Here is a 24,898-nt window from a genome sequence, read left to right as displayed (position 1 = left end):
GAGCTTTAAATTTGTTTAGGCTATCAACTTCAACAACAAGTGATGGAAGTCGGTTCCACCAACCAACCACCCGCTGGCCAAAGGAAAATTTCCGCACATCTAACCGACGTCCGTCCTTCCTCAATTTGAATTTATGCCCTCTGAGGTGATTATTCTGAGCAAGATGAAGAATCCCATTGGCATTGAGCATGCTCAAACCATTCAAAGCCTTATACACCTCTATCAGATCACCTTGCCGGTGCCTAGTCTCCAGACTCTGTAATTTGCAAAACTTAAGCCTTTCTTCGTAAGAGCAACCCTTTGTTCCATTCACTAATCTTGTTGCCCTTCTCTGTACCCGTTCCAGCAGTTCTACATCCTTCTTGAAATGAGGCCTCCAGACCTGTATACAGTACTCAAGATGTGGCCTAACCATTGCCTTATACAAGGGAATAATCACCTCCTTATCCCTGCTAGAAAAATTCCTGTATATCATTGACAAGACACCATGAGCTACTCTTGCAGCTCGTCTGCACTGCTCAGAGAACTTCATATCTGCCTGCACAATTACCCCCAGGTCCTTTTCATTCTCCACCACTGTCAGTGTAGTACCGCAGAGTTGATACGTTGCTCTGGGGTTACTGTTTCCCATATGTAGTACTTTACATTTGTCAATGTTAAACTTCATTTGCCACCTCTCAGCCCATCTGTTCAACCTTTCCAGATCCTGTTGCAGCAGCATAGCGTCAGTAGTGTCCTTAACGACCCTGCCAACCTTTGTATCATCTGCAAACTTGGACATTAAACTTGATATCCCATCATCAATATCATTCATAAACACCGAAAACAACAACGGACCCAAAACTGAACCTTGAGGAACTCCACTAATAACATTAGTCCACGTTGAGCAGTGTCCATTGATTACCACTCTCTGTCTTCTGCCACTCAACCAACCCCTTATCCATAGCAGCAATTTGCCTCCAATGCCACACTGCTCCAATTTGTGCAGCAGTCTTCCATGTGCAACAGTATCAAAAGCCTTTCTAAGATCCAAATATATAATATCAAAGTTATTCCCTGCATCCAGTTCTTTTGTGACTACATCATAGTATCCAATCAAATTGGTCAGGCAAGACCTGCCCTTAACAAAACCATGCTGCATCTGAGCTATAACTGAATTCTTGTCTAGATGATCCTGCAGTGCTTCTTTAACCAGTGCCTCCATTAATTTACCTGGAACAGAAGTTAAACTAACAGGTCTATAATTAATTGTGTCAGCCTTTGATCCTCCTTTGTGAATTGGGGTTACATTTGCACATCTCCAGTCTATGGGTACCTCCCCCTGAGTCCAAAGAAGCTCTCATAATTATGGCTAGGGGTTTGCATTCTTCCTTTGCTGCCTCCTTTAATATAACTGGATAGATCCCATCCACCCCAGGTGCCTTTTTTATGTTTATCCTCAACAATCTCTCCTCCACTTTCCTCCACTTGTAGTACTTAGTACCATGCATAGGTTGAAAGAAGATACTTGAAAGAAGAATGGCTGTTCCAGAAAACAGAAGTTAAATGAATAAATGAGGAAGAAGAAAAGTTGGTTCTGTGGGATTAAACTTGGACAGTAAAAGGATGTTGACCGGTTGAGGCATGTGTTTGGACTGCTTTGAAAGAGAAAGCGGGAATTATAGAAGCCAATTCAGAAGAACAGTGCCCATGAAAGTATCTATAGAAAAGGCATGCAACAAAAACAGAATGTCTATGAGACAGAGAGTAGAGAGACTCTGTTACAGATGAGACATTAATTAACATAACTGCCCTCTTTTGAATGGAATCTAGAAGCCTGAGAGAAGTTTTGGGGGCACCGTCCCAGATGTGGGAACAATATTCCATGGTAAGCCGGATTCGTGATTTCTACAGAGTCAACAACTGTTTGGAAGAAAAGTAATGCTGAGAGTGAAAGAGAAAACTCAGTTTTTTAGATGCAGTGGAAGCAAGATTTGTAATGTGCTTTATGCCAAGAGAGAGATTAGAAGTCAGGGTAATCCCCAAGATCTTGCCTATGAATCAGAGTGTCATTGAAGATAAGCATAGGAGCAGAAGAATCCTTTTTTGCAAGATATAAGACAGTACTGAGTTTTAGAAGGATTGAAATCAACTAAGTTATCTTTGCCCCACTGGAGATCAGCATTTAAGAATTTGGCAGTGGATACTCGAGAAGTGGAAACTGTTTGAGTAGGGCAAGGTTTCTCAAACTGGATGGTGGAATGCAATGTGCTATCAGCAAAACTATGGGTACAATTTCCGGTCAATGAAAGAAAGTCATTAATACCCAAGAGGAAAAGGGTGGGAGAAAGAACTGAACCTTGGGGAACACCAGCATTAGTGGCAAAGTTAGAAGGCATTGATCTGCCTACCATCACCCACAGTGAGTGGTCAGAGAGAGGCGCCTCCGTAGCCAGGTGGGAAGGAGCAGCAGTGCGTAGCACACGCTTCTTGATTAGACCGCGGTTCGAGCCCGTCACCACCAAATACGGAGGATGCGGAAAGGTTAAGGAATGACCACCGCATATCCTGGAGCAATATGGCCTTAGTTGCTAATGCTCCTAAAAACCAAAAAACAAAAAAAAAAAAAAAACGTCAGAGAGAAAACTGGATACACAGTTAAAAAAAAGAACAGCTGGAAAGTCATAGGATGGAAACTTATTTAGAATACCTTTATGCCAAACATGATCAAAAGCCTTTGAATTGTCAAGAGCAATGGCTTGAGTTTTACCAAACTTGCCCATTGAAATATCCATAGATGGGTAACATAAGCCAAAATATCACCAGTGGAATGACACTGACAGAATCCATACTGGTGATTGTCGATCAGATGAAAGATTTCTAGATAGCTTAAGAGTTGGCAGTTAATTGATTTCTCCATTACTTTGGAAAGAGTAGGAGTAATTGCTATAGGATGACAATTGGATGGAAGGGATTTGTCATCCTTTTTAGGAGCTGCCTGGATATGAGCAAATTTCCAAGCAGAAGGAGAAACACCTTTGGAATAAGAAAGTGAAACATGATGACACAAAACAGGAGTAAGTTCAGGGGCACAGGTTTTGAGAACAAGTGGAGAAATACCATCAGGACCTGGAGCTTTCTTAGCATCAGGTTCATCAAAATTCTTCTGACATCCTTTTGATGGATGACCACCGGAGGCATTGAATGCAGTGTATTGGAAACGGTTTGAGGTGATTTACCAAGATCATCAATACATGAGTTGAAAGAAAAATAGGGTGATAGCAGGTCAGCTTTATCTTTGGCTGATGTAGCAACAGATCCATCTGGTTTTGACAGAGGTGGGAACGGAGATGGGCAAAAAATTGCAGTCAGTAGCTTTGGCAAGAGACCAGAATGTTTCGCTACTATTTGGAAGCAAGTTTTCTACTCTTAGCCTGTTTGAAATCTAGTTTGGACTGATTAATAACTGCTTTACAAAGTATAAATAATATATATTAATTTAATTTAATTTAATTAAAATATAATTTTATTATATTTTAATACAATAATTTTAAATTTAATTTAATGTATTTTTTTCAATTTAATTTAATGTATTTTTTTCAATTTAATTTAATTTTTAAAAAATTTAATTTAATGTCAGGGTTTAATTCTCATCTATTTGTCATACTTGTTTTTATATTACCCCATAACCTTGCCAAGCTCCTGGCTGTGGAAGGCATATATTGTATCTTTATTGTGGGCATCTCCGTAGCCAGGTGGGAAGGAGCAGCAGTGCGTAGCACACGCTTCTTGATTAGACTGGGATTCGAGCCCGTCACCACCAAATACGGAGGATGCAGAAAGGTCAAGGGAATTACCACCGCATATTCCCGGAGCAATATGGCCTTAGTTGCTAATACTCCTAAAAACCAAATAACAAACATCTTTTGTGCAATAAAGATTTCTTCTTCTTCTTAATACTTGATAATAATTTTTATTATTATGCATTGTCGCTTATAGAAACATAGTACTGGAAATATTTTTAATAAAAATTCAGAAATAGACTTGATTTTTTTTTTTTTTTTAAGGAGTCCTTATGTGCTATAATGTAATAACTAGATCGTATGTATAGCTTAGCTTAATTTTCAGAAATATTATACGATTTCAGAGAATATAGGCATAGTAGTTTGCATTAAAAATATTGTGTTGAAAGGTGTTTATGATAAAAATATAACGTTGAAAGGGGTTCACAAGTCAAAAAAATGTGGGAACCATTTTACTAAACCTATAAAATTAAACAGTGATTCATTGATTTTAAAAAAATCATTGAATAGTTTTGAATTGAAAGGGATCCAGATTATTAGTATCTAATAAATTTAAACATTTGTAGATAGAACCATTACATCCATAGTTGGTTTGAAAAATCAGATGAAATTATTTGTGTGCTCAAAGAGAGATAAAACACTCAATGCAAAACCAAATTATCACAAAAATGAAGATATGAAGTTGATGACCAGAAATATAAACCAATAATAGAGGGCACTATAAACACAAAGCAAAGCAACTAACACACATTACATGCATAAAAAAAAAAAAAAAAAAAAAAAAAAAAACGAAGAAGAATTCAACTCTTAAGGACCCTCATGGCCCAAGCACCTCTGAGAAAGATACTGTTAGTATTAATATATGAATTGGATGGATCACGCTGGTAATAATAAAATAATATTAATATATTTTAGTTGTCTTCTATAAAGAATGAAGTTATCTTAATTTTCTTGTTAAACCACACTTTTTTTTTTGTATTTTAGAATAGCATGACTATCATAACATTATTATTGAAAATATAAAAAAAAAAATAAAGAAAATGATTTGCAGGATCCTGTATCAAGTGTTATCACATGTTGTAGTTATGAGGAACTATAAATATATACAATAATCAGCATTAGCAGAGGCATATGATGCAAGAAAGCAAGCTTATACAACATCAGCTAAAAAAAACCCTTCCTGTTTCACCCATTCATTCACTCCAAAAGTCTGTCTGGTTCAGCCTTGAATTTATTTAAGCTAACAACTTCCACAACAGAAGATGGAAGTTTATTCCAGCAATCAACCACCCGCTGGCTACTAAAGGAAAATTTCCTCACATCTATTTGACAACTGTCTTTCTTCAATTATGGGTATGAATTTATGCCCCCTAAGGTGCAGAATCTGAGCAAGAGGAAGAATCTTGCTCAGATTCTTTAGCATTGAGCTTGCTCAAATTATTCAAGGCCTTATACACCTCAATCCAATCACTTCGCAGGTACCTAGTCTCCAGATGCTGCAACTTGCAGAACTTAAGCCTTTCTTGGTAACAGTAACACTTTGTTTCACTCACTAATCTCATTGCCCTTCTCTGTACTCATTCTACATCTTTCTTAAAATCAGGCCTCCAGACCTGTATGCAGTACTCAAGGTGTGGTGACCATTGCCTTAAAGAAAGGGATAATCACCTCCTTATCCCTGCTAGCAAAATTCTTGTATATCATTGACAAGATCCCATGAGCTACTCTTGCAGCCTGTCTGCACTGCTCGGAAAACTTCATATCTGACTGCACAATTATCCCCAAATCTTTTTTATTCTACACTACCCTGAGTGTTGTACTGCTCAGTTGGTATGTTACTCTGGGGTTACTGCTACCCATATGCAGTAATTTGCATTTTTTAATGTTACTCTTCAGTTGCCACCTCTCAGCCCACTGCTCAACTTTTCTAGATTCTGTTATACAACATCAGCAATCAACATCAGTAGTGTACCAACCTTTCTGTCATTAACAACCCTACCTACCTTTGTATAATCTGCAAACTTGGACATTAAGCCTCATCAATATCATTGTTAAATACAGAAAACAATGGTGGGCCCGACACGGATCCCTGAGGGACTCCACTAATAACATTAGGCCACAAAGAGCATTGTCCATTGATTACCACTCTCTGTTTTCTCCCACTCAGCCATCCCTTTATCCATAGCAGCAACTTGTCCTTAATGCTATACTACTACAACTTGCACAGTAGCCTTCCATGTGCAACAGTATCAAAAGCTTTCCTAAAATCCAAGTATATGATATCAAAATTATTTTTTGTATCCAGTTCCTTTGTGACCACATTTTAGTGTCCAATCAAATTGGTCAGACAAGACTTCCCCTTAACAAACTCGTGCTGTGGCTCAACTATAATTGCAGTCTTGTCTAGATGATCCTGCAGTGTGTCTTTAACTAGTGACTCCATTAACCACCAAAATATGAAGGAGTAGAATTAGGAAGTTGAGTAAACTGTAGTATATTCCTGTATAGATCTGAAAATGATTATTGCAGTTATCATTTAATTAGGGAGGCCATGATATGTCTTGTAATTAATATGAATAAAGATTGCCAGTGAGCAATAGTATGCAGTAAAAACAAGAGGTCATTCAGTCCCATATACAACTGTTTTACATGCTTGCTTTAAACGTGCAGCATATTACGTGAGGCTGTTGTAACATACATGGACACAAATATGAGCATTGCAAGGTTGAACCTGTATGCTGCAAAAAAATACACAGCCCATTGTTAATTGTTGTGCTGGTATATCAGTCACAATAAAGTTGTGGGGGGGGGGGACCATTCCAGTTCCTTGAGGTCCATAGTGTGAAGTATAAACAATTTTCTTAAAACAAATATTAGTGCTGTTTCCTATCCTACTCCTTCCATTACCCTTATGAAATACTGATTGGTAATTGTTATTTTAATCATTTATTTAATGTCTTAACAGGGTCTTCCAGGATCTAGAGGTGAGCCTGGACCTCGGGGACCTAAAGGAGATCGTGGTGACCATGGCCCTCCAGGACCCGAAGGACCTCCTGGAAGGCAGGGAGAACAAGGACCTCAAGGACTAGTTGGCTCACCAGGTCCCCATGGAGAAGCTGGGGAGAAGGTATTGGATTAAATTTTACATTTATCTATGTCCATCTATCTATCATTTATCAAGGTACATAGACAGATATATCTGTCTAGCTCTACATTTGTTTAATGAGTTGCTTCATGTATATTTTCCACTGTTCATTGTCTTTTTTTTATCTATTCTTGTTTGTATACTTATTGCATTTTTTATTTATTATATGTAGAAAGAACAAGAGACCATAAGTGGATAAATCTTTACATGACACTTACAGAACTCTAATAAAATTTATTTACATGTCCCTACATCTCCTTGTTTTTATTTGTTATTAATTTTAATTTTTATAATATATCTGCCCATTTAAAATAATAGAGTACACAAGTTATGGAATAGTCTATCATAAAATTGTATGCTTCTCTTTCGGTTGGAAAAAATTTAATGATAATACTCTCAGTGTATTCCATATATAGTAAGTAGTTTGTAACCCTTTATTGATAATGTAATTCTATACCGGCTCATATTTATATTCATTGAGTAGTTATATACATTGAGTGATTACGATTTTTACCACTGTTCATACTTGGAGCTGTTTTCTTCACTATAGCATTATGGGTAGGTGTTTGTTGTTGCCTATATGTTGTTCGCACATCAGACAAAGATACAGTAAATATATAGGGTGATCCTATTCTGAAAAAAAAAAAAAAAAAAAAAAAAAAAAACCAACAACAGGAATAGCATGGTTGCATTTACACTGGAGGTGCTCAGTAAAAAAAAAAAAAACAGTTTATCAAAAAACAAATAATTGAACAGTGAAATCAGTGGACAAAAAATCATTAGCAAAATTAGGAATTAAAAATTTGTCAGATAGTAAAGTCCCTGAACAATTCATTAAATAATAAAATAAATGGAACCACCAAAAACAGGAAACATAAAATATGTAGTAATATTGAAATCCATCAACAGTATAAATGTATATTGTTGTTAGTTGTGCATTAGATATAAATGCATATTGCTGTTAGTTGTGCATTAGCTATGAATGCATATTGCTGTAAGTGTTGGGTTTTAGGCACATCAGAACTATATTGCACTGTTGGGCATTATGTCTGTTCAGTATGTGCTCAAACAAGCTGTACAGGCAAAAACCTGGAATTATTCCAGGTTTTTGCCTGTACAGCTTGGGGTGGCAGCTAATGGGGGAACCCTATTTTCTCTGCTTGGGATTGGCTAACTACTGCCTTTGTCAAAGAGGACTTTAGTCATTGATAGGAATTTAGTCAAAAATTCCTTCAGTCATTGATAGGAACAAACTCAGACCTCTCCAAACTAGTGCCAAAACCACTGTACTGTCACGGAGGATGTTCTAGGTTGTACTTTAACTATAAATGCTTGTTGCTAAGTTGTGCTTTATCTAGAAATAGATATTACTAGTTGATAGATATTATGAGATAGATAGATATTAAAAGTTGTGCATTAGCTGCAGTTACAGGCTTCTTCTTCATTTGGGGCTGTAGTTAGCCAGTCTTAGGGAGAGGGACTACAGTTTTCTCCATATGCCATTTCAGTCTTTTTGGTCTGTGCAATATGTATATTGTAAACACAACTGTACAGACATAATACAAGAAACCATATGATCTGGTGTTGTTTCTTGTTTTGAGGGATTTTTGGCTACTTTATATGGATATTCTTGTTATGAATCGGTATACAATATAAACTGACATAATGTGGCCAAAGTAATCATGCACAAAAAAATAAAGCCTAAACAGCAACCAACTAACTGCAGTTATTTTAAAGCATGTATATATAGGCTAAAGTTGTATTACAAGTCATGACAGAAATTGAAAAGCTTATGAAATAAGAGTCCACTTCACTTCTGAATGTGGAAAGAAAACACTTCACTGCATGCAATAATTTATTGAATTTATCCCTAAAGAATTTTGGGATCTGAAACATTAACATTTGCGTATACAATAAAATTTAAACTAAAATTTTAATAACCATACATTATGATCCATTTTACTTTGATATGGTGATGTCCATAAACTTGCTAAAACAGATTATAAGTAGGCATCATAGTCTTTTTGAGAAAGTTTATGGACTTTTTACCATAGACAGAGATCTCAAAAAAAAAAAAAAAAAAAAAAAAATTTCAATGCCATTTTAACTTAAATTTTACTGAATTCCCAAGTGTTAATGTTTCAGACCACAAAATTTAATTAATTTCTGTTGTTATTACTCACAGTGAAATGTTCTCTTCATGAATCGAGCAGTGAAAGGACATGATTCAGCATACTCTAAATTAATCAAGAATTGCTGCCACCTGTTCTTATCTGGTGCAGGGTAATCAACCTTATAGAAAAGCTTTCTGAATAAGTTTTTTTTTTAAGGTTAAACAGCATATAATTCTGTATTAAGGAGATTTTTAGATTTTTTTTAACACAACAAAGATCATTTTAAAAAACATGTAACATATGAGTGTTAAAATTTTAATTTAATTATGGTATATCCAGGGTATTAATTTTTTATATCCAAATTTAATAAAGTCTAATTGTTACTGTAAACAGAGAAGCTTTCTTTCCACATTCAGGATTCTGTATGACTGAGGGAACATTAATTTGGATAATTTAATAAAAAACTTAATACCTTATATGCAAATGTTTCAAAGCATAGCAGCTCTTTCATTGGTGGAACTAAATTGTATAATTAAATAACAGAATTAGTATGAACAAATTTGCAAATGCAAATTTGTCCTGAGTGGTTCTCAGGACAAAAGAATAAACCTCTTGTGTAAGATCTCCAGAATGGGATGTATGTTGTCCTTTGGGATTTCTTATTGACTCAATGGTATTCTGGCTGTTAACTTTGCTGATCTTGAGAACTAGTGAAATCACTAACAAAGTCTGTACTAGTACTTCCTTGAGCTGTCATCACTTCAGTAATGACAGCTCAAGGAAGTACTACTTGAGCTGTCATCACTTCAGTAATGGAAGAGTTATGCAAAATCTGCACATTGCATACACCTTGCAAAGTATGAATTGGAGTAGAGCCTGTCTGATTCCATAAGTTGATGTTGGGTGGAATAAGTATCTGGTTTCTCAGACACTGACTGTGGGAATCAGATCCCTCAGTCAGGAGCTTTCCAAATTTGGAATACTTTTAGAAAGTCTCTCTCCTATTGCTGTGGTCAACTGTATTAAAAATTTTTAGATTGGACAGGTTGAACCCATGAAATTATGTGATGAGAGATAATCCACCTTACAGTGATGGGTGCTTTGGAATGGTATAGGCTTTCACCACTCGTTACTCATTTGGAGAGGTCTGGATTCAAATCTCATCAGAGTCTGTAGGAATTCACAAAAGCCTCTTCAGTCAGCTGTAGCTAACTGATCTCAGGCAGAGGGAATAGGATTTTTTTCCCTCTGAGTTAACCAAGTGTTTCAATTCATATAACATGCAAATCAGCCTGTGAACACATGCTCATGCAGACATAATACACTGTGCAATATGTGCTAAGATGCTGAGATGCTGTAAAATCAACAGACCACCTCCACTGTGATGATAGTATAATAATCCACATTCATTTCTCCAGGCAAAGATCACTTTTGTCATTCAGCAGGAGGAACTTTTATGGACTTTATTATTATTTTTTTTTTATCGTGCCTTGTCTGAATTAGCTAGTCCCAGATAATTGCTGTATGTTTCCCATCCAAGTTTTGCAACTCTCATGTATTTAAATTTAATGTGCAAGGGTTGCAGGCCTACTTATTGCTTATTGATGAATTGTCATTTGATATTTAACTTTTGTTTTTGGTGAATTTTTTCTTATAGTGGTAATTAAAAAAAACTTACTAAAATTCACAGTGGAAAATATTTGAGTATTGTGAGATAATAGCACCGTTTTTGGACGTTGCTTGAGCAATATGGTGCGTAGACAGTGCCGGATTAAGGCCAATTGATGCCCTAAGCACAGCCCAGCAATGGTGTCCCCGCCGACCGGGCTAGCCGAGTGGGTAAAGTACCTGCCCGGCAACCCAAAGGTCGCGGGTTCGATTCCCGCCTCGGGCTTGGATCAAAGTACTGCAAAAACCTTGGGAGGTGCAATATGGCCACAGAAGCCGATGCGCCAACAACTACCAAAAAAAAAAAAAAAAAAAATGGTGTCCCCATCAGCCTCGGCTTCTCCATTGCTTAACTTACAAGACATTAAGACTCAATAAGTGCTGAACATGAAATAAGAGTTTGAAAATTTATGACCTTTTTTCAATTTTCTTCCAGGAAATGCTCACAACTATATTAAATAAAAACTTTTAGTTTTAATTTTTTTTTATTTAACAAAAACACTAAATAGCAGTAAAAAATATAAGCAAAGATTTATTGATAGGTTTATATTTATTTACTTTTTAAAACGTTTTTCCCAGACTTTTTAATTGCAAAGTTTTGATTAAGTCCTCAAAACTAATTTGGCATAACAAATCTGCTTCTAAAGTTAGCAGAGACAAGGCATCCAATCTGTCTTGTTGCATAGCTGTTCTCTTGGGATTTTTAATTTGCTTTAGTTGAGAAAATGAATGCTCAGTTGTGCAATTGGTAACCATTAATGTTAAAAAAAATATGCAAGGCAATATCTACATTTGGAAATGCACAATCAGTTTTGTCTTCTATAATTGTTTTATAAAGTTTAGCAGGACTGAATCTGGTTTTTACACTTTTTGTTGCACTGAACGTATGGCACTACTGAAGCTCAGAGAGAGAGAGAGAGAGAGGTGGTAATACGAAATTCATCTTTGGCATTCAGATCTACTTCTGATGCATCTCTGTCATTGAGTACCTTCTTTCTGATTCATTTGCAAGTTTGAATGGACTTGTAATCAATATCTGGTAGTATTTCCTTTCCAAGTGCTTCAAATCTTTCAAAGTTAAAGAGCATATTTGGTCAGCTGACCCATACAAATTTGCACATGTTTTTTTAAGTTCACTTCACTTTGTAGAACTTGACTTGCTCTATGAATCTTTTGCAAAATCTCATCCCACATGATATGTGTAGCAGTAATCCCAGAGTACCATATCAACTGTGTGGTACTACACTCAGGGTGGTAGAGAATGAAAAGGACCTGGGGATAATTGTGCAGTCAGATATGAAGTTTTCTGAGCAGTGCAGACAGTCTGCAAGAGTAGCTCATGGTGTCTTGTCAATGATATACAGGAATTTTTCTAGCAGGGATAAGGAGGTGATTATCCCCTTTTATAAGGCAATAGTCGGGCCACACCTTGAGTACTGTATACAGGTCTGGGGGCCTCGTTTTAGGAAGGATGTAGAACTGCTGGAATGAGTACAGAGAAGGGCAACAAGATTAGTGAGTGGAACAAAGGGTTGCCCTTGTGAAGAAAGGCTTAAGTTTAGCAAATTACAGTTTCTGGAGACTAGGTACCTGCTCATATCCAGCCAATAAGGGTGGCAAATCTCATGATCTGATTGAGGTGTATAAGGCCTTGAATGGTTTGAGGAAGCTCAATGCTGATAGGATTCTTCCTCTTGCCCAGATTAATCACCTGATGAGATATAAATTCAAATTGAGGAAAGATAGTTGTGGGATAGATGTGCAGAAATTTGCCTTTAGCCAGTGGGTGGTCGATTGCTGGAACAAACTTCCATCTGTCATTGTAGAAGTTGATAGCTTAAATAAATTCAAGGCAGAACTAGACAAAAATTTGGAGTGAATGGATAGGCTAAATGGGAAGGGTGTTTTTTTTTTTTTTTTTCGACTGCATCATTGTTAGGCTCCCAACTGACTGTAGTGATGTCAAACTCTGCCAGATGTTGGAAGGCATTCCAATCAGCCTGATCAGTCTTCCACTGCGGTAACCTATAAGGAAGACATGGTCTCCCACTATGTAAGGAGGTTATCACAGGGAAGTGATCACTTCTGTATGGGTTCTCCTCCACTTCCCAAGTGAGTGAAGAGAGTAGAGAATGGGAGCAGATAGAGAGATCAATGGCAGAAAACATATGGGTAGGCATGTGGAAGAAGGTGTTAGTTATCACATTTAGAAGGGAAAGGTCATTGTCATTGAGCATATGCTCCATGACTTGTCCCCTTCCATTAATATTAACACTAACCCATAGGGTGTTATGCCCATTAAAATCCTCAAGAAGTAAGAAAGGGGGGAGACATTACAAGATCATCAAGGTGTTTCTGGGAGATGTCAGTCCCAGGTGGCAAATAAATAGAACAGATGGTTGTTAACAAAAAAACCACTTAATTGCAGGCTGGTTTTGCAGCAGAACGTGATGTTGTTTCGTGGTCCTTTGCACCACGCCAAGCGCATCTAAGGGTTCCATGACAAACCGTCTGTGAGTGTTCATATTTCTGGCACTTGAAGCACCATAAAGGATTTGGGACTTGGACACACTGGACAGTTAATATAGCCAGCTTTGATCTCATGAGGAAACATTGGTGAATTAAATGTCAAAATGATATTTCTGGTGGGAACAAGTTTCCCATCCCTACGCATATATGTTTAACAGCTGTCACTCCTTGGGGGTTTTAACTCAGAACATATTTCCTCTTCAGTCACATTCATCAGATCCCATTCTGCGATGACACTGCGGGATGAGTTAAGTGTCTTGTTGGGGGTGACAGTGATGGGCAACCCCTGATAGATGTAGCATGGAGGAGCTGTTATGAGTGTATATCACTTCTGGTTTCTACAATTATGTCATCCGAACGAAGCTGTTTTACAGACTTAAGAGAACCTGCCAACTCCTCCAAACCCTTCTTGATAAAGAAGGGTGACTTATTTTCCCTATAGGCTTCTCACTAGTTGAGTGAATTATCAGGAATCGAGGTGTTGGGCCCTGATATAACCTCTTTTTGCAGTTCTTTTGGTCTACAGTAAAATTTTCAGTTAGGGACTGGGTTGGGGGCCCCAGAAGAAATTAGTTTATCAGGATTCATGGAGTTTTTCATTTTTTCAGTGCTCGGGCTCCCCACCGACCACTGGAGCCCAAAGGGACGGCCACTACTTGGCAAGAAATAAATGTGCTTGGAAGTGGGATGCCAGGACTATCCAGAGACCATACCTGCACCGCTGCCAGCTTGAATCCTGTCCCTCAGACCATGAGGGTAGAGGCATAGCATTAGCATTGTTGACCCTCGCAGGCGAACCTACTAGTCAATTGATCCTAGCCTGGCCTTCCAGGACCACTCGCCTTGTCGAAGCAGGGGCCAAAGTGGTGTATTGAAGCTGGGCCCCCTCAACCATCAGGACCCCCCTTTCCGAATTTCCACATTTTGCAGCGCTTGGGAAAAATCACTGGATTCCGTTGATGATAGAACCTAGGCTGTGGGCGTTGTATCCCAGTGATGCTAATCTGGAGGCCCAGCAGCCTCCAGCCACCATGTACAGGATGACCACGTTGAGGGGGAAAGTTCAACAAGATTTGTTGTGTGGCCCATTGTGGTGTTGATTGTCACTGGGTCTGCAAGCAATCCAATAAACCACATCATCAGCAGAAAAATCTTGTGACACCCCTGGATCTTTTGCTTTATTTACTTCATCTTTTGCAGACTGAATCATTTCACCTTGGTCCAGTAGATTTTCATTTTCAGCAATCTTTTCAACTTCAGACAGTGTTGTAGAGCAACTTGCCTCAACATTTTCACTAGACAAATCAAGAGAATTTACGGGCAAAATGTGATCAGTAGTGAGACTTGTGCCAGTTGAGCCAGCCTGTGACACTACAACATCATGATTTTCTGATCTTGAAGTTGACTGAAGCAGTACTGATAGGCGTGGAGCTTTGTTCATCTTCAATCTTGTCACAGTACAAGTAGCTTTTGATGATGGAGATCTGTTTTGATTTGGAAGATCAGGTTGTGTAACTTTTGTGAAGAAATTAGTCAGCTTTCCAGTCTTGCCCACTAAATCCAGAGCCTTTTATTGATTCTTTTTAGCCAGTTTCCTCTTTTTTGCACCACTTAATTGAACACATTTCATCTTGGGTCTGAAAATTACAGAAGAATAAATGTTAAAAAATACACATGAAACTCACAAAAGCTACTATTTTAAATTTGTAATAAATACACTAATTGAGTGTGGATTTTGTTTAATCTTCAGTATCACGAGAAGAGTGATTTTTTTTTGGAAGAAAACTTTTTTTTAACAATGCAGAGAAAAGTTGAGCATAGCAGATAAGAACAATTGCAAAAAATCAACTAAAGTAGCGTGTGGCAGTGAAAGAGTTAAAGTTGGCACGATAGCTAGGGAAAAAACTGTGATGTCCCATTTCCCTTGGTGCCCTAAGCATTTGCTTATTTTGCTTATTGATTAATCCAGCACTGTGCATAGGTGATGTAAATATATTAAAAGTGGAATTTTAGCCACTGGAGGAAGAGAAATTTTCAGCTGCTGCTGAAAACACTGTATGAGTTCTTTACCTCCTGAAATGTCTTATAGATTCCCTTAAAAAGATGCGCATCAACAGCCAAATTCCTTCTTTCTCTGGTATTTTCATTTGCTCTTCATTAGATGACCTTCATTTTATCAATTTTACTCTCTATAAAATTTTCATTTTGGTATGTAACATGATGCTTTACCCAGTCAAAGAGACGTATCCTCTCACTGGCATTCTGGAGTTTCACTTCAAAAAAATTTCTTCCATTCATTCTAGGTTTTCATTTTTGGAAACCCTTTTTTTGGCATTTCCTTCTTTTCTTATTATTCTCTTTCTGTTGGCAGACTTTATTGTACTATTTAAAATGTTTTTAAGTCATGTTTCCATTCCTCCTTCACAACAATGTTATTTGTAAAGGAGGAATGGAGCACTTTTAATGTATGTGAGATCTGAATGTCTCTTTATTTCCAGTTGTAAATATAGTAACAATTACAACAGACACTGATGAAGTGGTATAAATATACGAGCATCTGATTTCCGTCTCTGTGTAATATCCAACTGGAAATAAATGGATATTTAGATCCCACATAGGTTAAAAGTGCTTCATTCACCTTTTAATAAAGTAGTACGTTTTCTCAATTTGAAAATGCCATTCTTTATTTCACTAGTTAAAAGAAAGTGATAAAAAAAATTTAATTCATGACATATTTGATCTGAGTTAATTTTGATCTGTTATGGCAAACAGAAGAGTGGAACACAGTAGTATAATCAATGGAAGTAATGATAAAAACAAAGATGGCTGCAATACTTATTAAAAATGTTATTCAATTATTATTTAAATATAGCCCAACAACAGAGAAATGGAAATGAAAACAAATAAAAATTACTATAATGTGCTTTTAATTTTGTGTTTCTTTCATTTATAGGGTGAGCCAGGTCCAGTTGGTCCTGAAGGTCAACTAGGATCATCAGGAATACAAGGAGATAGAGGATCACCTGGCCCTCCAGGACAACAAGGATTTCCAGGACCTGTTGTAAGTTGGAATATACTTTTATCATTCCAAATATAATTGTAACTGCAAATATGTGAAATATGCAAATTAGAGGTTTTCCGGCAAAAGAAATAAATGAATTTCTTTTCTTTTTTTTAAAATTCCTTTCCTTTTTTTAAAATTTACTATTCTGTTCAGTTCTGTGTGAGATTTATTATTTGAATTTGAATTTATTATTTGAATTTTCTATATTTATTATCAAGTAATTTCACTTTACTGTACAATTTACATATTTGGATAACATGTTAATGTTATATACTGTTTTTACCATTTTATATGTACAGTGCAACCTCAAAATAATGTGAATTTTGGGAGGGACATGGATAACACTGATATTGTAATCTGCCCAAATTATAATTAAACATTTTATGAAAGATCACTTAGTTTAAAAACCTTACTATTTATGAAAAGATAACTGAATTGTTCCAAGTATCTTTTAATTTACTGGAAGTATGATATATGTAAGAAAAGTGTATTACATAAAAATTAAATGTATGGGGAAAAAAAACAGTGAACTTCTGTCATTTTTATTTTCACCTCTATTATTTTACTAAATTGTCTACAGTATGTACAACCTATGTTTTTGGATGTTCAAATTATATGTACTTTTGAATTGGCCAAATAAAACATGGAAAGCATTAGCTTCTTTATTGCATTCCTAATTTCATGTATCACTTTAACCCCCCCCCCATCCTCAAAACTTAAAATTCCTTTTATATCTTGCTGTAGCCCTGATTAAACAACAACTTTTACTGGCTACATGAGGAAGGTTACATCTCAGAGCCATAAAAGCCCCTCCAGCATTTAAACCAGTTTGGAGTGAACAGTCAATGCACAGTACAAGAATATTGCTCTGTAATTGAGACATTCTTGTAGCACTCTTCCAGAGTTTTTTTGTGCTGTTCTAATTATTTGTGGCATGTTGAATTTTGTAAGCAAATCATAGGATTGTTTGCTGCTATTTACAAGCAAGATTAAAAACTGTCATAGGATTGTCTGTTAGTATTGCAAGCAAGATAACTCTCTGATCTCTGATAACACTAATCAACAAGGTTTTGGTAAATAAAAGGAAACTAACTGCTTATATTAATTAATTTGGACTCATAATTAGGAGTCATCTGTTATAAGAGACTGTTATAACAGGTTCATGCATTTAAGGCATCACTTGTCATCTGTGCACATTTTGAAAGTGGTTGTGTGTTTTATTTACTTTGTATAAAGTGGTTTAATGACTGTGAATTGACACAGTCACTAAATTCACACAGTGAATTCTCTGCACAACTTTTATTATGTATGTAGACAATTTGCACCAAAATTACCTCAGCTTATAACAAAAACCTTTAAACATGCTAATTTTGTCTACTTTGAATGCTACTTGAGGAATAAAGAGAGAAATTCAGACTTATGTATTGTTCCACAGGTTTTTCTGTTTTAGCGTGTGTGCTTGCCTAAATAATGTTCTCTGTGAATCATTCGGCTTCCAACAAGGCTGCATGCTAATATGTGTTTCCAGAAGATCTGGGTTTCATATGATAGTCCAGTAGTTTGGATTAGGACAAAACCTTGTCCCCTCAAACCCACTCAGATTTAAATAAGAGTAAGCTCGCAGCATCAAGATTGTGTTGTGATTAAACTCAAAGGTTCTCCTTAAGTTGACCTTTGAGCCCCGCTTAACTCCAACTCAAAATCTACTAAGTAAATTATGTGAATTATGTGTAACAGAGAATTGTCACAAGGCAAAATGATCAACAAAACAAGTTTTATTAAACATATAAGTCATACACATGAATACAATTGAACTAGTCAAATCTTTAGATTAATTGGTATGTGGTTGCTTGGTAAATTAACTGAATAGCAGGCGTTATCTTTCTATTAGTAGTGTTACAATTTTGGGATGTTCTTCATGTGGCTTTTCCACTATTTCTCTTACAAAAATTCACAATCACTGATGTCAGTCATGCCATACAATTGTTCTACTATTAGAATATGTCAACTTAACAATTACAATGAGTATTATAACAACTAACTTGACAAGTCGCATTAACTGTTAGATTCTAATTATGAAAAGTAGATATACAATTGTCAGAATGATTTTTATGAGAAGAGAGGTCAGTGTGTGTGAATTAATTAAAGGCAAGGGCAAAGTATGATTAACTTTGAATGGTTGGGTTTGTGTTGTTTTAGAAAAGGCTAATCACTTAACGGCAGAATATATTTCTTTCTCGGCACTCCTTGAAAAACTCTACAAAATACTGGAAAAACCTCTTGGAAATCTTCAACTGCTCTCTAAGTTTCTCCGATCTCACTGTCACTCTCTTACGACCTGAAAACTCTGAAATCTACGTTAAGACTGGCAAAAGGCCCTCGTTTTCTTTCCCCTTTTCATATAAATACCTCTGCATCCCCTAACTGAATTACCCATGACATCTTCTGATCTCACGGGTCAATAATGTGGGGCAAAGAATTACACTTGAGGACTGTCAACTTTGGGATTTGACACTACTACAAATGATATATTAAATAGATAAAGGAAATCTCCTGTTTGTGTAGAGCAGTTTCTTTTGTTTTGCAATCACGATCATCGAACATAAATCAATACACTTATACGAACGGAATTTTGGAATGACAGTCATTGTGTTTATTAGATTCGATTGCATAAGAAATTATGTCTCACGTTCTGGCTTCTCACCCTCTTCTGTCAAAAGTCGCAATCTGCTCTTTTCGTTTCTGAGGCAATTAAGCATACGTGGACTGCCCGTTGCCATCGGGGAAAGGGGTGACTGATGTCATCTAATTGCTCTGAGCACTAAACGACGGTGTATCGTTTTATCAACAACAATCCCTGGGTGGTGCTGGTGCAGCTGCAGAATCGAAAGTTAAACGGAATTCATTCTGTCAGATTAGTTGTATAGGCCATGGAAAACGGTCTATACCGTTTGGTCCTTGAGGTTGTCGCAGACATTCTCTCAGATATGCCAGACAAGCTGTACTTGCTACCTGGGAGTCTAAAACACTAATGGAACTGATATTCGGGTGACACTCAAGTCAAGTGGACACAATTTCGGCGAAGTCCGGACGGTCTGTGACAGCCAAATCCTCTGCTTGCACCTTCACGATGGTGGGACTGTTAGTAATCCTAGGTATAACCTCCATGCACAAGTACATGGTGGGTGACCACCCAGGTGTGAACCAACGTAAGCAGGGGTCGAGGCGTGGAGGAACGCCGCCGCTCTGTGTTAACCACATGGAGGAACGCCGCCCCTCTGTGTTAACAGGCAGTACTAGGTGGTAGATGACTCTCATCAACCAGTAAAATACCACCACTTTGCTTATTGGAGGCTTGAAGTGGTGGAACCCATGTTTAGTCTCTAGAGCTAAGTTCCGGTCAACCCTTCTCCATCTCTTCCATCATGCAGTATGATTGACGACTTTTGAGGTTATGATGAACATCGTGGTGAGATCCAATATTCCTTACATTTCGAGGGTACAGCTCTAAAACGGTGTTTGCAGGCTGGTTAGTACACCGGACCGAACCTATTGGTAACTCTCTAGGAGGCTTCCAGATCAGCTAGTGTATAATCTTGTTACCTCTACTCTGCCAGATAGTGACTGGAGGGAGTCCGAGTAGTGTGTATGCGGGGAGCATTGTCGAGGCCACGTTATGTCAAGGATCTGGGTATATTCTTACCACGTGTATGCCATATCCAAAAATTTCATTACTTCATACAGCATGTCCCATCCACTTTTTCTTACTATTGAATACACCATGAATTGTCAAACTAATAGAGCAAACTTATCTGCGAAAAGATCTAAACCTCCCAAGCACTTCCTAATTCATTTCACAAATATACGTGGTCTCAATTCTAATCTTAATGATGTCCATTTCCACTTGCAGTCTGTCAAACCCCATGTACTTTTTCTGACAAAATCTCAGTTATCGGTTGACAACTACTGCTCATCTCAGATGCCCAAATTATTCATTGTATGATTCCTTTCGCCTCAAAGGTGGTACTTGTGCATATGTCCATCCTGATATTCACTGTCAGAAACTTGGCAATTTGGAATCTCCTCTCTTTGATCTTCTCTGGCTTAAAATCTCTCTACCTCATTGTGTCAAATTCATCTGTTGTCTCTACCGTTCTCCCAACTCCACTAATCACTTGGAGCTCTTTGACTTCCTCTCTTTGCAACTTGATTTTCTCCAGTCCAACTTTCCTAACAGTGAGGTAATTTTCCTTGGTGATTTTAATGTTCACAACTCCAGCTGGCTTCCATTTTCTAGTCACACCGACCCAGCAGGTTGAGATGCTGAGGCTTATGGAATTACTAATGACCTAACACAGATTGTTCATTTACCTACAAGAATACCGGACAATCCTAATCATACAGCCAATACGCTTGATCTTTTTCTCACAAACAACCTTCTATGTACATGGTCGAAGTGAGAGGTCCTTTAGGCACTTCAGATCACAACTTGGTGATTGTCTCTTCTCCAATGGAACCTTTATCTCATGGCTATTCCCAACCTCGTGTTGTTTGGCATTACAAGAATGCAAAATGGGATGACCTGCGAGACTTCTTTTCTTTTTCTTGGTTGGATTACTGTTTCAAAACTTCTGATGTCAACGTTTGCTCAGATCGTGTCAGTGAAATTAATTTTGCAGGAATGGAATCCTTTATCCCACACTCCACTTTAAAATCTCGTCCTTTATCTAAACCTTGGTTTTCCAATAAATGTGCTAAGGCTGTTCAAGAGAAGAATGTTGCATATCGTAATTGGCTTGTTTCTAATTCTTCAGTTTCATTTTCTGCCTACACCAAAGCTCGCAACAATTGTAAAGCAGTTATTAATCAGTCCAAACTAGAGTTTGAACAGGCTAAGAGTAGAAAACTTGCTTCTTGCCCTAATGGTAGCCGAGCATTCTGATCTCTTGCCAAAGCTAATGGCTGCAACTTTTGCCCATCTCTGCTCCCACCTCTGTCCAAACCAGATGGTTCTGTTGTTACTTCAGCCATTTTGCATTTTTCTTCCAGCTCATGTATTAATGATCTTGGTAAAACACCTCAAACCATTCCCAAAACACTCCATTCAATGCCTCCTGTGGTCTTCCGTCAAAAGGATATCAGAAGGATTTTGATGAATCTTGATGCTAAAAAGCTCCAGGTCCTGATGGTATTTCTCCACTTGTTCTCAAAACCTGTGCTCTTGAACTTACTTCTATTCTTTGCCGCCTTTTTTCACTTTCTTATTCCAAAGGTGTTTTTCCTTCTGCTTGGAAATTTGCTCATATCCAGCCAGTTCCTAAAAAGGGTGACAAATCGCTCCCATCCAATTATCATCCCATTGCAATTACTTCTACTCTTTCTAAAGTAATGGAGAAATCAATTAACTGCCAACTCTTAAACTACCTAGAAACCTTCCGTCTGATCAACGATCGCCAGTATGGATTCCGTTATTGTCGATCCACTCGTGATATTCTGGCTTATGTTACCCATTTATGGACTAATTCAATGGAAAGGTTCGGTGAAGCACAAGTAGTTGCTCTTGACTCTCAAAGGCTTTTGATCGTGTTTGGCATAAAGGTCTTCTAAACAAGCTTCCATCTTATGGTTTGCCAACTGTTTTTAGTAATTGGTTATCCAGTTTTCTCTCTGATCGCTCACTGAGGGTGATGATAGATGGCTCTCTGTCTTCTAACTTCTCCACTAATGCCGGTGTCCCCCAAGGTTCAGTTCTTTCTGCCAATCTTTTCCTCTTGTATATTAATGACCTTCTTCCATTGACTGGAAATCCTATCCATAGTTTTGCCGATGATAGCACATTGCATTCCACTTTCCATTTTGAGAAACCTTGTCCTGCTCGATCAGCTTCAACTTCTCGAAAATCTGCTACCAATTCCTTAAATGTCGATCTTCAGGTAATTCTCCAGTAGGGCAAAGACAACTTAATTGATTTCAACCCTTCTAAAACTCAGTCTTGTCTTATATCTTATAAAAAGGATTCTTCTGCTCCTATGCTTATCTTTGGGGACACTCCGATTTCTAGGCAAAATGAGATATCTCTTTTGGAGATTACCCTGACTTCTAATCTCTCTTGGCACAAGCACATTACAAATATTGCTTCCTCTACATCTAAAAAACTTGGTTTTCTCTTTCGCTCTTGGCATTACTTTTCTTCCAAACAGCTGTTCACTCTGTATAAATCGCAAATCCGCCCTGCCATGGATATTGTTCCCACATCTGGGGTGGTGACCCCAAAACCTCTCTCATGCTTCTTGATTCCATTCAGAAGAGGGCAGTTAGGTTAATTAATGATTCATCTCTAACAGTCTCTCCACTCGCTTTCTCATAGACATACTATTTCTGCTGCATGCCTTTTGTACAGATACTTCCATGGGCACTGTTCTTCTGAATTGGCTTCTATAATTCCTGTTCTCTCTTTCAAAACAGTCCGAACACGTGCCACCACCAGCCAACATCCATTTGCTGTCCAACTTCAAACCCACAGAACCAACTTTTCGTCTTCCTCATTTATTCATTTAACTGCCGTTTTCTGGAACAACCTTCCTTCATACGTATTTCCTGAAAATTACAATCTACAAAAGTTCAAGTCCAATGTCAACAAATATCTTCTTTCGTCTTCTCAACCTCCAACCCAATCACGGTACTAAATACTATAGGTTCTAATACCTCTCGTGTTTGGGGTTCACATAAAAAAAAAAAAAAAAAGTATAAGGCACTATAAGGAATAAATGCTTCTTAAAAGCAGGTGAAAGGGATAAAAAATGATAGCATTTTTTAACACTTTAACAGTATGCTGCATATTGTGCTCTGTAATCTTCATTGAAAATGGATGAAAAGAAAGAAGAGCAGCATGCCATTCATTGTCTTTGTGTTATGGTGAACCAACCAGCCATAATGAAGATTGCTATGTCTATCTTACAGAAATTTCACATTTTTTTAAGGGAAACAAAAAAAAAAATAAAACATTTGAATATTCTGCTATGAAAGTATTTCTTGCTCCTATGTTGGCACTGATTGGGAAGAATTTCTTATTCGCAATGAAGAGGAATGAGTCCCAGTGGAAGATCCAAGTTACAATTCACAAGTAACAAAGAATCACACCTAATTGAACAAATTAAGCTTAATCAACTAATATGGATTTTTATCTGTCAAAACAACAAGTTGGAACAAAAAGCAGTCCTTGTGATTGTAAGAATGAAAATGCTATCTGATAGTACAAGAATTTCTGTATTAAGAGAGAGAGAAATAAAAAATTGACATTTTTGGTGTTTTTGTCATGTTTTGGACATTTTTGGTAATTTTTGACAATTTAGTGAAAACAATGGCAAACAATTAGGATGTTGCTAAAACTGCTTCACAACCCATGCACAAAATTGAAGTTGTTGGTCCAGGCAATTTTTGTCAAGTTTCTAAAACAACTGTAGCTTACATGTGTGCCACTTTTTGACTTTCAGAATGCAGTGTATGCTACTTTCCATTGCAGCAGTCAGCAGACATCCAACAAAGAGACCTTCTTAAGCTGATGGCAAACTGGATTAGGACACAGATGGATGTTTCTTTATTGGTGCAACATCTTGAAAATCCACTGCATTCCTTATCCAATATGGAACATGTTTTTTTTTTTAATTTGACTATCAGTTTGGGATGTGGTCTGCTGAATTTTGCCATTTTCTGTATTTCTCCCCTGACTCCATTCACTAGCAAGCAAAATATCTGAATAGATTCTTCCTTACTTAGAGCCATCACAAGCACATTGTACATCTTTTTTTTTTTTTTTTTTTTCATTGGGCAATAAAAAAAGACATGAATGTCTCTAACCTCCTCTGATGCTGAGTTTATGAAATGCTCTCTAGATCTAGATGAACATAGTGCAGGATAAGGTGGTACCAACGAGGTGCATCAGCAGTGGGGAGATTATCATACTGCAAAGTTCACTATTGTGCTTGTCACTTGTTTGAAGAGGTATGGGTTTGAATCCAATTAGAGGCTGGAAGAATTCCTAAAAAGTTCTCTTCAGTAATGGCTATAGTTAGCCTTTCTCAAGTAGAAGAGTATGGTTTCCTCCCCTTGAGTTATTCTGGTTATTTTTTATCCTGCACAACATTCATAATGGCCCATGAAACACACACGCTTGTACAGACATAATATGACAACTAACAGAGGATAAGTATCATTAAAGTGACATATGAATAAGATTATTCATACGTCACTTTAATGGCAGACTCATACTAAAGCATTTTGTTATAACAAAATGATTATATTATTATTTTAATATAGTCTTTAGTAAGAAAATAATCATCATTTAAATATTATTAAGCTAGAGCATCTGCACTGCATGGAGGGGGGGGGAAATAGTTGAGTACCTAACATTTGGCATAGAATGGCTATTGAGTGTGTCATTCAGAATTTGTCACAGACCAGTGGAAGAACTCTTTCATAATTAAAAACTTTGGGTTACCAGATATTTCTTCTCAAACTACACTCTACATTTGCATCTTAATTTTTTTCTCTGATAACTTAGATGATGTTATTGATGAATAAGGTGAAAGTTCTACCA

The 24,898-nt window shown here is 37.2% G+C and overlaps 1 protein-coding gene across 1 annotated transcript in view; it reads left to right on the top strand.

The window, feature by feature from the left end:
* Positions 1-24,898, top strand: part of LOC150090808 (uncharacterized) — a 791,939-nt gene that overhangs the window by 527,691 nt on the left and 239,350 nt on the right. Inside the window, exons 31-32 of the mRNA XM_090372970.1 lie at positions 6,748-6,909; positions 16,192-16,299. Coding sequence (XP_090229096.1) covers positions 6,748-6,909; positions 16,192-16,299 — 270 coding nt within the window. The remainder of the gene's footprint in view (positions 1-6,747; positions 6,910-16,191; positions 16,300-24,898) is intronic.

The sequence above is a fragment of the Mastigoproctus giganteus genome, chromosome 1 (assembly GCF_048544385.1).
Source record: "Mastigoproctus giganteus isolate SK-2022 chromosome 1, ASM4854438v1, whole genome shotgun sequence".
NCBI lineage: Eukaryota > Metazoa > Arthropoda > Arachnida > Uropygi > Thelyphonidae > Mastigoproctus > Mastigoproctus giganteus.
This window is presented reverse-complemented; position numbering and strand designations above follow the sequence as displayed.